This window comes from Terrapene carolina, unplaced genomic scaffold (assembly GCF_002925995.2).
Source record: "Terrapene carolina triunguis isolate 2854851 unplaced genomic scaffold, T_m_triunguis-2.0 Scaffold110, whole genome shotgun sequence".
Lineage (NCBI taxonomy): Eukaryota > Metazoa > Chordata > Testudines > Emydidae > Terrapene > Terrapene triunguis.
The window spans coordinates 3,265,587-3,282,059 of record NW_020664461.1 but is presented as its reverse complement, the minus strand read 5'-3'; the positions used below and the strand labels follow the sequence as shown (position 1 = coordinate 3,282,059).

Sequence of the window (16,473 nt, the reverse complement as noted above, 5' to 3'; positions counted from 1 at the left end):
ATGGAGGTAGCAAGAGCTCACCTTGGCTCATTCAAAAACACTGCTGAGCTTCAGAGGGCACAAAGTCTAGCCTAGGCGTTCCCAAACTGTGGTAGGCGTACCCTGGGGGTATACAAGACATATCTGGGGGGGTACGCAAGAGAAATTGTGTAACGGTGGATTTTATTAATTATTGTATTTATTGCATTTTCATAATGGGCTACATCAGGGGTAGGCAACCTATGGCACGTGTGCCGAAGGCGGCACGCAAGCTGATTTTCAGTGGCACTCACACTGCCAAGGTCCTGGCCACCAGTTCAGGGGGCTCTGCATTTTAATTTAATTTTAAATGAAGCTTCTTAAACATTTTAAAAACCTTATTTACTTTACATACAACAATAGTTTAGTTATATATTATAGACTTATAGAAAGGAGACCTTCTAAAAACGTTAAAATGTATTACTGGCACGCGAAACCTTAAATTAGAGTGAATAAATGAAGACTCGGCACACCGCTTCTGAAAGGTTGCCGACCCCGGGGCTACAAAGACGAAACTCTGTGGGAATTTGTTATATAAAATACATTAATTTACTTCAAAACGTAACAATGAGAACACAGATATACACAGCCCTCACCTCCAATCACCATACAGCATGGGTTCAGTTGCCCAGCAACTGTCCAGTCTGACTGAGCTCAGAACTGAGTCAGGGTTTTGTTTCGGTTGTACATGTCACCCTATAACTATATCTGTACGTAACAGCGAAATATGGACAGATGGTTAAAGACCGGTAATGTTAAGAAGAGAACAAAAAGTATCGGTGATGAGAAGGGTAAGGATACGATGGCCGCTGGTAGATCTAGAAGAGGGTACACAGTAAGAAAAGTTTGGTCTAGCCTACCTCTGCTGGATGGATGGTGGCCACACCACAGAGCTCAGGAAGGGACAAAGAAAACATTTTGAAAAGGAAGAAATTTGTGATTTGAATGCCCCTCCCACAAACACATGAAAAATAAAGCATAAATGCCAGGTGCCCCAGAGGGAATGAACAGAACAGGTAATCATCAAGTGATCCATCCCCCGTCGCCCATTCCCAGCTTCTGGCAAACAGAGGCTAGGGACACCATCCCTACTAATAGTAATTGATGGACTTATCCTCCATGAACTTATCTACAGTGAAACCCCGCTGATTGGGGTCCTAAAATTCGATCGCGATAAAAGCGGGGTCGCGGTATAGCGGGGTTACAAAAATTTACCATTTCAAGCCGGTCAGTTTCAAGCCGGTCAATTTCTCTTGGGCAGAAAACGACTTGCGTTTGCGAACTGCTCATAACAGTAACTGAAAGGGTGCAGCTCCAGCAGCGGGGGCTCTCAGCCATGCAGCAAGAGAAGGAAACACTTGGGGAGAGCAGGGGAGACGTGCAAGGGGCAGAGGAAGAGCGAGGAGCAGCTGGGGAGGAGAATGGCTCTTCTCGCCAAAAGGAGAAGCGGGAGTACGTGGGGGAAGAGGCAGTGGGGAAGGCTTGGGGCGGCCGGAGTGTTATATCCGAATTCGCGTTATCGCAGGGCGCGTTATAGCGGGGTTTCACTGTAGTTATTTTTTGAACCCTGTTATAGTCTTGGCCTTTTGGATACTCTGTTAATGGCCATTTTACATACCTAAATGTTGATTTTTCATCTAATTAAGGGCCCGTGTTTGAAAGTTGGGTGTTAGAAGTCTATTACTGAAACACAATTAAGAAGCCTGATTCTGTAACATTTACAGTAAGTGATCCTATCGAAGCCAGTGGGACTACTTGCATGAGTAACTGCTACTCAACAAAATGCAGAATCTGGCCCCAGGGCAGTACACACAACAAACGGTTCAGTACTGAACATAAACAGTCTTACCTCAGTCAGCGCATGCAGTTGTCCTTGATGTACGCAGACACCCATAAACCTACAAAACACAGAACAAAGGTTTTTTTAAAAATATATAAATAAAAACAACAGAAGTGAAGAGAGGAAGTGGTTCAATGTTCAAGCATTAGAAACAAGCAAGAATCAGTTCAGTGAAAACTGCACATCTCAGGTCGGAACATTTAAAATCCTAGCTTAACAGAAGGGTGAGGGGCTATGGTACAATATTTTGAATGCCCAGTTCAATAGAGCTCAGGAGACAAGACTCAAACTCAAGTGGAAAATTACTCACTAAGGGGTAAATTGTCATTTTCTCCAAGCCTTGAGGAAAGGCCAACATATAGCTATGTCACCAGGGGAAAGGAAAGGGGTCAGAGTTACAATTAATTACCTTGCTTCCCACTTGCTCGGGGAGGGACAACCAAGCTGAGTAATTGGCTACAAGCCAATACAAATAGCAAATTACTTCCCCTTCTGCACTGGCTACATTGTGCTGGCTGTTACTGAAAGGTATGGGGAGAAGAGAAGCACTTTATGCTCCCATATTCTCCTGCACGGTCACATAGGGCAAATGAACATTTTATCCTGAATGACTATGTCATCATATGATTTCAAAACACCCAGACTGTAATCAACTACTTAGACTGTAAGCTCTTTGGGGCAGGGACCATCTCTCTGTGGTGTGTTTGTATAGCACCTACCACAATGGGGCCCGTGTCCATGACTGGAGCTCCTAGTATTGGTACTACAGAAGCACCTATCGTCCTTAATTAAGAGAATAGCATGCTAAACATTCAGCCTTAGGTTACAGGAGTGCAATCAGAATCTCATTTCCACACCTCGCCTCCCCACCAGGTTAAGCTCCTTGTGTTCACCACAAAAGGGCAATTTGTGTAGCAGATGTCACCCTGGATGTGGCAAAATGTGAATGAAGACTAGTAAAGCAGAATGTAATAAATTCAAGGCCTCCCATTAGAAAGTTCATTAAAGCCTGACTTTTTACATACTATATCGTCTCCAGAAGTGCACAGTTGATCCCATATCACTGTAATATGAGGTGTTTGCTTCATAATACAACCATTTTCAGTTGTATCATTTACAATTTGATCACTTGGGGGACAAAAACATGTTGACTATTAAGTTGTGTTAATGGCTGACTGAGGAACTCTTCCACACACTCTCAACCCCACCCCACCCAAAAAAAGGGTGTGAGCGGAAATGCATGATTTCAGTAAATGTGACCATTCTGGATGTGACAGAGGAACCTTGTGAAGGTCAATTTGTAGAAATAATGACCTTTTATACCCTAAAATACTTGTATTTAAAAACAAAATGATGCAAGGGACATGTAATACTAGTTAAGCTAAGCTGCTTTTGAAGAAATGAATGATCCCTACTGTTCTCTTGTCTAACAGCTGACTGGTAAATTACAGGCAACCCAAGAAAAACAATATAGATAAGGGCCTTTGCATAAGCTGAGCTGTGAAAATCTGTTTTCTGTAAGCAGGAGAAAAAAATGGAACTTGCACCATAAACTCTGGTTTTCCATCGCTCTTGCCCCATATAATATCTTTCTTTACCATGGGGGAAAAAGTGAAAATGTAAATACTCTCTGGTTCATATAATGCAAAACTATGGTGAGTTCAGAAAGAGACTTTTGGATATCCAGTCTATACAGCTGCTGCCTCTTCTCTCCTACGGGCAATTACTTACAAGGAAATCTGTAAATAGGTCATTCATATTTAAAAACCTTTAAAAGGTCAGAAATACATCCGTTCGAGAAGTAACTGACATTATGCAGGCAAACTCTAAAATACATTTGATTAAACTAAGGCTATTGAGCTACACCACACAGAATTACAGCTTCATTCACAAAACAACCAAGTCTGATACGCAATTCTGGTCTTCCAGGACATTTAGATCCCAGATTGCAGCAGATACTCCTGCACTCCTGAGAGCTTGAAAATGTATTTTGTCCTTTGTGAAACAAAGAAGACTGATGATATACTGCTGTTAATAAAGTTTATTGCAACATTTTTGCTCAGTTAAAAAGGTTGCACCTTGTGGCAAATACATACACTAACATTTCAATCAACCCCAGATATCTAAAACAAGTTATAAAGAATCTATACCTCCTTTTCTTTCAAGACAAGAATCAAAAGGTGTGTCGTAGGAACATAAGTCTCATGGCTTATGCAATATATCTGACAAAAGAAGCTGGACTAAGATTATCCATTTTAGCTACTTGTATAATGTGGAAGTTAATACAGTACATCTAGGCAGTAGGAACTCTATAGTAAAATTTGTAAAACAGCTTCCAACAACAGACGCTCACACACTAACCCACTCAGACCCACAAAATCCAGATAACTCTACTTTGCTCCTCAAAAAATTACATTTTTTTCTAAATGTGGAACTTCCATCTAAGAATCTTCAAACATTTCACATAAAAGAATGAATTAACCCCACACATTCATGACAGACGAAGGTCTTTTGGAAAAGAATGGGTTTTTAAAATTTATTTAAATCAAGTCTGATGTTAATCCAACAAAATGTTTGTGAAACAAGGTTGTTCCTTGTCGAAGGGAATGGTGAATGGTGGCCACAGAAGAAAAATAATTGGCCAAAAAGCAGGTAGAATTCAGAAGTTTCAATGGTGTTAGCCTGTTCTGGTGGAATTTGTAAATTTTGTCAGCTAAACTGCTTGGGTCACAGGAGATCTCAATATCAAACCAGCAAATTATTTGATTCCAATTTTCTTATTTAATATATCTTTCCACATCCATTATAGTAAAAAATATAGTCTATATCAGAAGAAAAGTAACCTACAGCAGGTTTTCACAAAGGTCTTTTTGTTTTTTAAATACTAAAACCATTAGTAAAATTGAAACAGCCATTTAGGCCTTGGCTACACTGGCGGTGTGCAGTGCTGCAACTTGCTGCGCTCAGGGGTGTGAAAACGCCCCCCCCCGCCCCGAGCACAGCGAGTGCAGCGCTGTAAAGCGCCAGTGTAATCAGAGACTGCAGCGCTGCACGCTCGCTCGCAGCGCTGCAAGCCATTCCCCTCGGAGAGGTAGAGTACTTACAGCGCTGTGAGAGAGCTCTCGCAGTGCTGGCGGCATGACTACACTCGCGCTTCACAGCGCTGCTGCCGCGGCAGCGCTGGAAAGTCCTGAGCGTAGCCAAGGCCTGAGTGGGTATTCACACACCCACATCTAGGTTGAAGAGGAATAGAAAGCAATAAACGCAAAGCACTAAGATACTGATGTGACAGCTTGTGGTTTTATTAAAAAGAAGAAAAGTTTGAGACCAAAGAATAGCTAATTTTAATCTGTTCATTCAGAAGGTATAAAAGCTAAGCTAAGATAAGGCCAGTAAGATTTGACAGTGTCTCTATCAGAGAGAAACAAACAGAAAAAGATGCCGTGTTCTGCAGCCTATGCTCTATGAGCACTCAGATACTGCAGGAATAGGCAGCAGTTCAAAACCTAGAAACAAGAACAAAACAAACAACAATGAGAAATACTGGTTTTCTGTCTGGGAAATAAAGTTGTTTCTACCCCTTAAATAGAACTGAAACACGGCTCAGTAGCTATGAGCTCATACAAACAGGCTAGATCACAAATACATTTCTAAAACCCCACACGATTAGAAACTGCCCTGCCAGCAAAAAGAAACCAAGACAGTGTTGTTAATATATTTACAAGCAACATAAATTGTATCATTTAATCATTACGAAAGAATCTAAGTTTTTTAAAAATCTGGAAAACAGATTTAAAGGACATAATAAATAAATAATAACAACAACGTAGCTCCATCAATCCAAATTCCTGGATAACTTGCTCCTGTGTGTGCTGTATCAGGCAACAGTGAGCCTCCAAGCTAACTCAAATACTGCTGAAAAATAATTGTGCTGAAAGTAATGTAGGCAGCTGCAATTTAGAAGATACAACTACTTAGTTATAGATTTAGAAATTCTTTGCCCCGAGTGAGATTCCATTTCTCTGGATGAGAAGTAGACCTGCTTGCTGAGCCATTAAGGATTATTCCTCTTGGCGAGATGCACTGTCTTCAGTGCCGAGAAAGTGAGGGCTTATATAAATATGCTTGTACCATGGCACTGAATATTTTTGGACGGCAGAGTCTGGACGTGACCCTACGCACTCTGTAGTTAAACCCTACACACATTACTTCAACGATATTTGTACAAACCTCGTGAGGTATCGTCTGAAAACTAAACATCACATTGGTCATTAATATCATTGTGGAATATAACAATGCCATATGTGAAGTTATTTTTGTCCTCTGATACGATGTTTTAAAGTCTTTATTTGAGCAAAGTAGAAACAGGCCTGCCCAGGTCTTGAATACAAATGAAGCAGGGTGGCCAGGAACAATGGAATTGCAATTTATACATGCAGTAAACAGAACCAAAGGTCACAAGGTGGCTGGGGAGTCAGCATGTCTGGATCACAAAGAATTGGGTATTTATTTGTCTAGCCAACCTGGCCACCATCAGAGACAACGGAGGTACATTTACATAAAAAGGTAAAGAAGGCCATCAAGCTAACGAGGGGAAGAAATAATTATCAATGGTAGATGCAGACTGCACTCATGAGGAAGCCTTTCTGCTTCTGGAAGCAGGGTCAATGAATTTTGAGAGAGATGCTTTTCAAAGGTTTACAGGACTATAAAGAGAGAGGCGGTGTTATCTTTCACCTAAGTTGACAAGATGACAACACTTCCTACTTCTGTGGAAGATCCTGACTCAGAGACAGTCAACCATGCTGAACCAAGAATAATTGGTGAGAGAAACAAACAATCTTAAACAAAGACTGCCTTGCTAGATTGAAAATACACATCTAAAAGTCTAAAATTTACTTTTATTTGCTTGTGACCATTTCTAGTTTTATTTCTTTTACTTGGTATCACTAAGCCTACGTCCCATTAACAAATGTGTTTATTTTAATCTAAACCAACCCAGTGCTGTGTTTAAATTGAAGTAATTGTTAACTCCAATTATTGTGGCAAGCTGCTAGGTGCTGTCTCTTTAAAGCAGCAAACTAACTTCATTATTTCTCTGAGTGGTCCAGAAGAGGACTGGACACTTCAAGGCAGGCAGTTTGGGGGGAAGTTCAGGACTGAGGCTATGTTGGGGTCACTTGGCTAGTAGTAACCAAGACTGGCGGAGAATACTGTAACAAGCAGGCTGTTGGAGTCAGAATGACTGAACCAGGGCTGCTTACAACACAGACACTCAGTGCATGTTTGTATGCTGGTTGGGAGTGTCCAGACAAGGGAGCTACAGCAGCAGAGCATTTTAAGGCACCCAGGGTAACAGGGCGGGAGATGACAAACCTTTAACTGGTCTGGATTGCACCCCAAAATGTGACAACAGACACAGGGAAGGACGTCACTAAATCTGCACTAAAAACCTTCCATAGTTAATTGTACTAGATGTAATGCTAAATAAAAATGCATTTTAACAACTTTTTACTGTTGACACTGTAATCCATATCACATTTTAGTCCAAAAGTAAGTCATCTCACCTAGCCCCTTTTCAACTTCATAAATTTTTATTTACATTTATATATTGTGGAAGCAGAGACAAAAACAAAAAGTGAGAACTCTGTTATTCTCCGACAATATGTTATACCAGTATGTGCAAACCATTTCTAAAAGAATTATTTTGATGATCCAGGTTATAGGGGGAAATGAATCTGTTAAATCATTTTCTGACTCCCAACTGTTAATTACAAATCATGGTTCAGCATAAACATATTGAGGGTGTTAAAATAAACAATGCCAGCAGTCAGCCTATTGTAACATACTCAAATCACAAGTTATTCCACTGATGGGTGGGCTTGATGGGGACCAACTGCAGCGAAAGGAACTAGATTGGCATTAACAGAAGTATTGGGAGCATAAGCTTTCGTGGGTAAGAACCTCACTTCTTCAGATGCAAGACTGAAGAAGTGAGGTTCTTACCCACGAAAGCTTATGCTCCCAATACTTCTGTTAGTCTCAAAGGTGCCACAGGACCCTCTGTTGCTTTTTACAGATTCAGACTAACACGGCTACCCCTCTGATACTAGATTGGCATTATATTTCAAGGATGCTGAATTTGTATGTGCGAGCAGATGAAAGGAATTCTCCTTCAAGACAGCTCAAGCTACACACATACACAGACTTTATTTTAGTTTTATTACATTTGCAGACGGTGGGGTTTAATCAATGAGTCAATCTGCCTGCATGTTCGCTGCCAAACACAGCAATATTTTAAAGTGCTCCCATGAGGACATTTAAGACATGAGCTAAGACTTTCTGTGTCTAGAACATTTTTATATATAAAGGGCCCTAAAGTACTTATTAAATAAAGAAGCATTTTTCATGCAAACAGGAGTGATATTAAAGACTGCAATTCAATCACATACTGAAAGTGCACTAATCTAAAAGACAGCACAGGAGAGGAAGGACTTGGGTTAACAGTCTCCTCCATTAGTGAGCACTGTGGAACACAGAGCGGGACAAAAGAGCTTTGATCTCACAAGGATCAGAGTCCTGTAGATTGCCTTGGGTTGGAACTCCTGGAGATGATTGCATGTCAATATCAGCAACCAAGATTCCTCTCCTACATTTTTCTTTAAGGCTTACATTGTTCAATAGATGGTTTCAAGTTAAGTTATGGCCCAGAAAATGATTATGCAAAAATGGCACCTTCTTACTCAACAGATCTATTCCCAGTGTGTGTTCAGAGTCATGCCTGCTGACTTAATGGCAGAGCTAAGTTTATACTGCTTTTTATTTCTGTTAGCTCCACCGTGCCAATATAGCTACAAGAGAAGGTACCAAAATATATTCAAAAATATCCCTTAGAGAGATGGACAAAGTGGCTCCATTTTTGTTTTATTTTTGTGTGTGTGCAGAGATAATCCCTAGGGTAGCACTGGCAATTTTTCATTTTCCTCAAAGGTACATTTGTGTTGGAGACCCCAAGATTCTATTTTTGTAGATTCTCACGTTCAACACGTACATGAGGTTGCCAGGGTGGCAGCAAGGCAGCTTGGGATGCATTATCTCCAACAGGTGGAGACCCAGATTTAACTTTCCACTTCATCTGACCCAGCTGTGGTAGCTCGCTGGCTGAGGGCAGAGTTTGGGCAGCGGAATCTTTTAATATTGGTGATGATATGAAAGACACAAAGAACACAGCTAGACTACTTATTCCACTCCCAGAGCCAGGGGCAACATATGATTCTAAAACCTTGGATAGGGATAGAGATTAATACATATTCACTAAGCCCTGGGAAACAAACTAGAGCATCTTGACATCCTTGTGCCTAAATACTAATTTGAAATAAGAAAGACAATCCACAGGCATAGCAAAGGATGATGATGGGCTTTTGTTGCCCCACAAATTTATACAGGATCGTTTTAGGGGTCAAGGCAAAGATGCCACATTTATTATTAATCTGTAACTATTAGCAAATACCTCAATGCTTATACACATACACTTACACACACACACACACACACACACACACACACACACACCAAAATGTTCTGCAGCTGCTGGATAGTTACCAGTCCTGATTGTAGTTTGAGTTCGCAGCTTGGGATCGTAGCTCGTGGCAGCTAACTGGCCAGGAAAGCTGAGCACGAGGAGGAGCCGGGTCTCTGTCGGGCGCGCACCGATGCTCCTTGATGTTGATAGCAGAATGTTACCCAAAGTCTCTCATCTCACCCTTCCTTTTTTATAGGAGTTTAGTTTGGATTCAAAGTTCCTAGGTCTCGCTGTGTCAGGCCACCTCTGGGTTTGGTGCTTGATCACCCGTCAATTGCAGGCGTGACTGTCAGCCTGGGACCTGGCTTTGATCTTCCTTCTGTTTCTTTTTAGGGTGGATGCTTCTTGCTTGAGTTAGGGCTGTTGTCTAGTTCTTCAGCCATTGGTATTTGAACTTTATCTCATCAGGACGGGCTGGTGCTGGAGGTTGATTCTATCACCCATGCATCCCTCATTCACACATCTCAACTAGACTAATAAAATTACAGCAGAGTTTGCAACAATGAAGGTTGCAGCAAGCCCTTACAAAATGGAGTGCGCGTTTTAAAATGGGGTTTGAATTACAATATGGCACAGAAGTTACAATGTAGGCAAAATGGCAAGTGTTATGAAATGGTGAACAGAAGTTACAATGGTACAGGATAACTAAAAACAATTTCATTCATGAGTCCTACACTTTCACCTTAGCTGCACGCAAACTAGGCGCTTGGCAATAAAAGAAAAAAATAAATACTCCCCATAAAACCATGAGTTGAAGAAATCCATCAAGTGCTGAGATGCACTTGGGTCTACAAAGCTGTAAGTGGCTGTGGGTTAGGAAAAAGAAACTAGCCAGGAATTTCCAGCAATAAGGATGGGGCAATACAGCCAGCAGACAAGCAAAAGCAGAATTTCAAACAAATGAAATTAATTAATATTAGTGATGACAGTGATTTTATCAGTAAAAAAAACAAGTAACTTTATATTAGAATATTTAAGTTAAGTGTGGGTTAACAGGAATGCTTGTGAAAAGAAGCCACCTAATTTAGTGTCAGACAAAGGGTAGAACAATAAACATCAATGAGATAAAGAGGTTCCTGGCTACTAACTACACCAGGAAGACATGTTAATGTGGAGAGGAAAGAGATATAATTTTGCAAACCACTTCCTAGGAGAAAGATCCTCCCAACCACACAAAAACCCCCACACAGCATGGCTCTCAAAAGGTTTCAGTCTGCAGAACACAAGGAAGAGGGCCAACTGGTGACGTAGAAATCATAGTTTGAAAATCACTGCCATAAAACAATTGCTTTTTACAGCACGTCAGAGCTTATAAGAGATGGGGTGACTTATATTTACCTATTATGTAAGACCAAAGTTCACCTCAGAGTCAAGTGAAGAAGATGCATTAGTTAAACATTGACCACAGAACAATTAGGTTTGATATCATTAGAGAGAACACCTTCCCTAGCAATAACAAAAGGAAGAGATTTTAGGGGGCAGATTTAAAAAAAAAAGTGATGAAGAAAAGAGTGTTAAAAGCAAGCTGAAGCACAGAATAGTCTTTAAATCCCTGGAACTGAAAAGTTACATATTCAAAGGACGTCAAATTTACTAGGAAATAATGGTTCTCTTTAAATCCAAATACAAGAATCCCAGAAAGTCATCCCAGAAAACCCTTCAACATAACCATATTATTGTAGAACATTCTCCTAATGACAGGATCTACATCGGATAGTGCGCCAGGCTACTGTTAAATGAGACTTACATGTGTGTTTTTTCCCTCACCACTATATATTGCAAAAGCAAATGCATGTCAGGTATGAATACATACATGGGGGGAAAAAAAAGTTGTACTAAACAGGATTAACAATCTGTCGGCTCATTTCTTACAACAATGAATTAGAGGCACAGATGGTGTATAGACCTCTGTACAAAAATATATAAATGAAAAGGAGTAAAGTAAAATACACATGTTGAACAGAGTAGCACTTCATGTTATTAGTTGGGGGACAGAGAGGGACAACTTCTTAAAAGGTGGAAATCCTGCCACAATCGTCCTAAGGAGACTGGAAAATACACTGTGCCAGGTAGGGCTCAAGTCTGAAATAAAATTGAAGAGGACAAACACAAAGTATCAATTACCTAAAATAGAAAGAAAAAACAACTGGCATGGAGTAAGTGTGAGAGAGATGAAGAACTGGCAAAGTGAAATACAATTTTTATATTGGTATTTACTGTAGACAATGAAGAAATTCCTATTTCAAGGGCACTTTCCAATAGGAAAGATAAAATCAGCCATTTTAATAGACAATGAATTTTTCCTAAGGAGGAAGCCTCAAATCAAGCAATTTGAAAAACTTAAGTGAATTCTACTCTGAAAAAGTGAACACACACAAGAAAACAGGTGAGCTGAATAAGAAGCGGTCATTTTTACATAATCAGAGTTGTATGTCCTTCCCTAAGGTGAGTGGGAGGGAATAAAGATCTATTACTGTCAGCCCTGCAGAACCACTGGGAGAGCAAACTGGATTATCTTCTGGTTCGCGTATAATCAACAGAATTATTGTTCCATTTCAGAGCCATCTGTGCAACACCATTGTCTTCAAATTATTCATAAATTCATAGAGTTTAAGGCCAGAAGGCAACATCAGATCATCTAGTCAGACGTCCTATGTCACAGGCCATTTCACCCAGTTACCCCTGTATTAGACCCAATAACTTGTGCTCTCACTGACACCTGTGCAACCCCACCAAAAGCAACAGGGCTACTCAGATGTAACTGAAGGCAGCATTTGGCCAACAGATTCTCTATTACTGGTGATGACAAAGCACAGGCCAGAAAAGAAACAGGTTGACTTTCAGAGCAAGTTTGTAGGACTGGCAATTAGAACATTCATCTTTTTTGCAAACTTGATATGGAAAGCACTGAGACACACTGATTGTAAAACAAAGTCACTTGCAAACTGTATTCCAGTGCAACTATCAGCTGCCCAGGAGGACCACATGCCACACATCTGAGTATTCAGAATGAAATGAAGTGAGGAATATTCTTTATAAAAAGTTATTGTTCCTGAAGAACTGAAAGTTGCCCACCTGATGCCCCTAAAAAATATAAATAAAATAAAAGAGAACACCAACAGAAATGCTGGGAATTAGACCAGTGAGCCCTACCTTGGTAAACAGAAAATGGACTGAGAGTTTGATTAAGGGTAGATTAGCACAACACTTGGATAAGTATAATCTGATAAGGTCAAACCAGCATTGTTACTGTAAGAAAAAATTGTGCCTCTCCAAATTGTTATTTGGAAAAAAAATAATAAAATAGATTGAACTGGTGGGGTACTTCATGGGGATTTTCAAACACTTCTGATAAGTGTTCCTCATAAGTGACTATTAAGGGAAACAAATGAGGTAAAGGGGTAAAGTATATTGCCTTGCATTAATAATTGGTTAAGAGTCGTTCCAAAGAACAGAAAAGTTAACAGTGAGTATATTCCAGGGGTTGATACTGGGACCTGAGTTATTTAAGAATATGGAGGAGGAAGAGGAAACTGTCATTTCAATTTAATAAGTATTACAGATTTAAACATTCTGGGGGTATTTTGCGGAGTAATGTTTCAATAAATTAACCTTGTGTAAACGTAAGGTAATGCACATTGGCAAAATGAGTCTACACTTCTTACAAACACTTCTGACGGGCTCTGAACTTGATGGACTCCCCAAGGAAAAACTTCAGTCATCATCCTAGCTCAGTCAGGATGTCTGCCAGGATGTTATGATGATTATCATCTGTACAGTGTACCCATGTTACTTGGGTACACAGTACAGATGATAATCATGATAACGTTAGATTCTAACAATGTTATGGCCTCAGCTGAAGCAGTGCCTGTTGCTTGTCCCCTAACCTTCAGGAAAGTATGGCTGAGACTGAAAAGGAACAAAGGGTGGCGACAATAATAGCTGCTTAGAAGTATTTAGAAATGACATGACAAGCTATTGCAAAACGTGGATGATTTACCCTTGAAAAGAGAAGTATCAATCAGAGCAGACTAATTTAACTCTAGTTTCTATTCTTCAATCCTTCTTATCCTGTCTCACAATACAAAAACAAGGGAACACTCAAAATTAGAGGGCAGCAAATTTAACCCAAAGCGGAAGGAATACAACTTTGCGCTAGGCATAGTTAACCTGTGAAATTCACCCCCATAGGTAGTTATCAATTAAAATACTGAAGCTTGATTATTATGTGACCCTTTCACAATAGTTTTAACTATGCACATTAAGACAGAAAGTAGAAATCAAATCTCTTCCTTCATATCAGTTGATTGATTGTAGGGACAATTACGTTATGAAGACTTTCATGTGCGTCTGAGGAAACAGTTATTGCTTATTACTGGATACAAAATGCCAAGCTAGGTAATATGCTCTAGTATGAAAAATCCTATTTTAAAATTAGAGGCTCTCTATCTTGTGGATCCATAAAGTTCTAGATATACACAAAACCCTTTAAAAAAAGGTTCTTAGGAACCCTCTCTCGCCCTCTTCCTACCCAATAGGAAAAAAAAAGTACCTTAAGATGTTTGGATGTGACAGCCTGTTCATGAGCTGGATCTCTTTCAGCATATTTGCTCTGTTACTGCTCAGCATGTTCATCTTCAAAGCCATCACCTGGTCTGAAGTTTTGTGTCTCACCTACAGAATAAAAGCAAAATGAGCAGATGACATTTTAATGGCAGGAAATGTAAGGTCAATGAGCCATTAACAGAGTAGCATATGACAAGCAGCAGGACATATGCCCTTTGTGTCTGAAACAAGTTAACAACAACTATGCCATCTCTAGCCTTTAACATGGCTTTCCATTACCAGAGAGCTTGAGTACCTCCCAAGTATTTAAAAACCACCATTTCTCCCTCTTCTGTCACTACTTGTAGGAGAAAAAGCTTGGTACATTTGCTCATATTTGTGTGAGCAAGCGTAAAGAAACTGAAGAAAAAGTACACTGAAGAAATGCGTTTTTTTATTTAGTTCCAAATGTAGTTATTTCCATGGTCACTCAGTCTCTTGAGGGAGGGAGTTCCACACCCTTGAAATCCCCTGAAAGCTGTCTCCAAAGCACGATAGCCCTGCTCCCTCCTCCTTCTCAACCAGGGATGACAGTTTCATTGTTCCTGTGGAAGGCTGCTGTCATGAGAAATCATGGTTGCTGATACAGAGGTGATCTGGAAGGTAGCTAGAGGCAACCCTACAGAGGTCTTTGGATATCAGGACAGACAGAGAGGAACTCTTCATCTATATCGCAAAGCAGTTCCATTTTGTTACATAAGTTCTCTCCACACACACACACACCCCCACGCACGAGATTTTGGCTCTATTCCCACTTCTAATTACTAGAAGTTTTGAAAAAGGTTAAGCTTTTACTTTTTTTGTGCAAGAAAACACAAAATACCCTAAGCCAAACTGAGAAATGGGAGTAGAAAAGCATGATCAGCCATGTATTCCTGCCTGACCCCCCCCAAAAGGCTATTACCAAGCAATAAACAAATTCTCCTTTACATTATAAAATTCCACAACCATTCCTCTTACGCTGCTAATGGCACATTGTCAAGGTAAAAATATTAAGTTGTAACAAGTGTTTACCTATGTCACTACACAACAGATATTAAGAGAAAATGTTAACAATCCAATTCATTTGTCATCATTTATGCTTTCTACCTCTCAGGTTGGGCAACAAAAATCAGTTTCACTTTCAGATACTTAATGTTGCAGCAAATATTTAGTTTTCAACAACTGCAGGGGAATGTTTGCCTAAGTATTGTTTGCATTGGAATTAAAATCAATTGTCAAAGTATTTCTATTGGTCTTAGGCTTTATTATAACTGGGTTTTATAAAATTAATTTTGAGGCAAATTTAAGCTGACATAGCCCCTTCAGATACATTCTGCTCAATTCCACTACCTCTTTTGGAGGACCGTTCAGTTTATCCACCACTTATATAAAATAAGATTTTAGGAAGTTATATTATTATATGTATTAATTCACTTTCCACAATTTAAACCTGAAGTTCTGCTGTGCCTAATAACCAAACAGGTCAGGAATGGTGTCCCTGGCCTGTGTTTGCCAGAAGCTGGAAATGAGCGACAGGGGATAGATCACTTGATGCTTACCTGTTCTGTTCATTCCCACTGGGGCATCTGGCATTGGCCACTGTCGGAAGACAGCATACTGGGCTAGATGGTCCCTTGGTCTGATCCAGTATGGCCATTCTTATGTTCACCAATTTTAGGTTTTATAATAAACCTTAGCTAGGTGAAATACTTTTATAAGGTCATCTACTCTCAAGATCAATAACCCCAGTTTTGTTACTTTCCTTACAGTTGGTCCCTCTGTGCCCTTAATTTTAATGCCCTAAAGAGTACTCTCTCTTGTTTAGCTATAATTTTTCTTTGAGTAATGTGAACAAAACTGAACACTGTACTCAAAAAGTAGTCTTTATAAACAGTTAGCACAAAACCCTGGGTCTTCAATTACACCATCCACTCCTCATAATGCATCCTATTTAGTCGTCTTTACTGTCACTACACACTTGAAAAGAAACTCTTTCCTCTACAGCATGAACTAGTTAAGTACCACTTAAACTACCACCTTGTTTGGACAGGATTTCTATCCAAGTGCATAACTTTAGACTTAGGCACGTTAAATTTCATAATCCATCCACCTCAAAGTCTGATCACCACATCTATCGAATATACCCTGTAAAACAGCTACATCCCTCTGAGTCTGTGTCTTCCCTTTTGGAATCCTCTAAGTTTAGTGATTTCATTTGTTGAAGCTTGAAGACAGGGGTGTTTTGGTGTGGGTTTTTTCTTGTTTTTTTAAAAGGACAGTACTAATTAAAATACAGAGCCCTGTAGAATCCTTTCCTACAACCTTGCACAAAAGAATATACACTTGTATTGTCAACTCTCTGCTTTCGATCCACTAAATAATTCCTTACCTCTTTAAATATGGGTTAGGCAATTGCTTACTAAGAGTTTATAAAATAATCCATTAT

At 39.8% G+C, this 16,473-nt stretch overlaps 1 protein-coding gene across 1 annotated transcript in view; it reads right to left on the bottom strand.

The window, feature by feature from the left end:
* TESK2 (testis associated actin remodelling kinase 2) overlaps window positions 1–16,473 on the bottom strand; it is a 94,736-nt gene that overhangs the window by 59,370 nt on the left and 18,893 nt on the right. The window contains exons 2-3 of the mRNA XM_024197687.3: window positions 13,993–14,114; window positions 1,868–1,916 (exon numbers count right to left, since the gene is read on the bottom strand). Coding sequence (XP_024053455.1) covers window positions 1,868–1,916; window positions 13,993–14,114 — 171 coding nt within the window. The remainder of the gene's footprint in view (window positions 1–1,867; window positions 1,917–13,992; window positions 14,115–16,473) is intronic.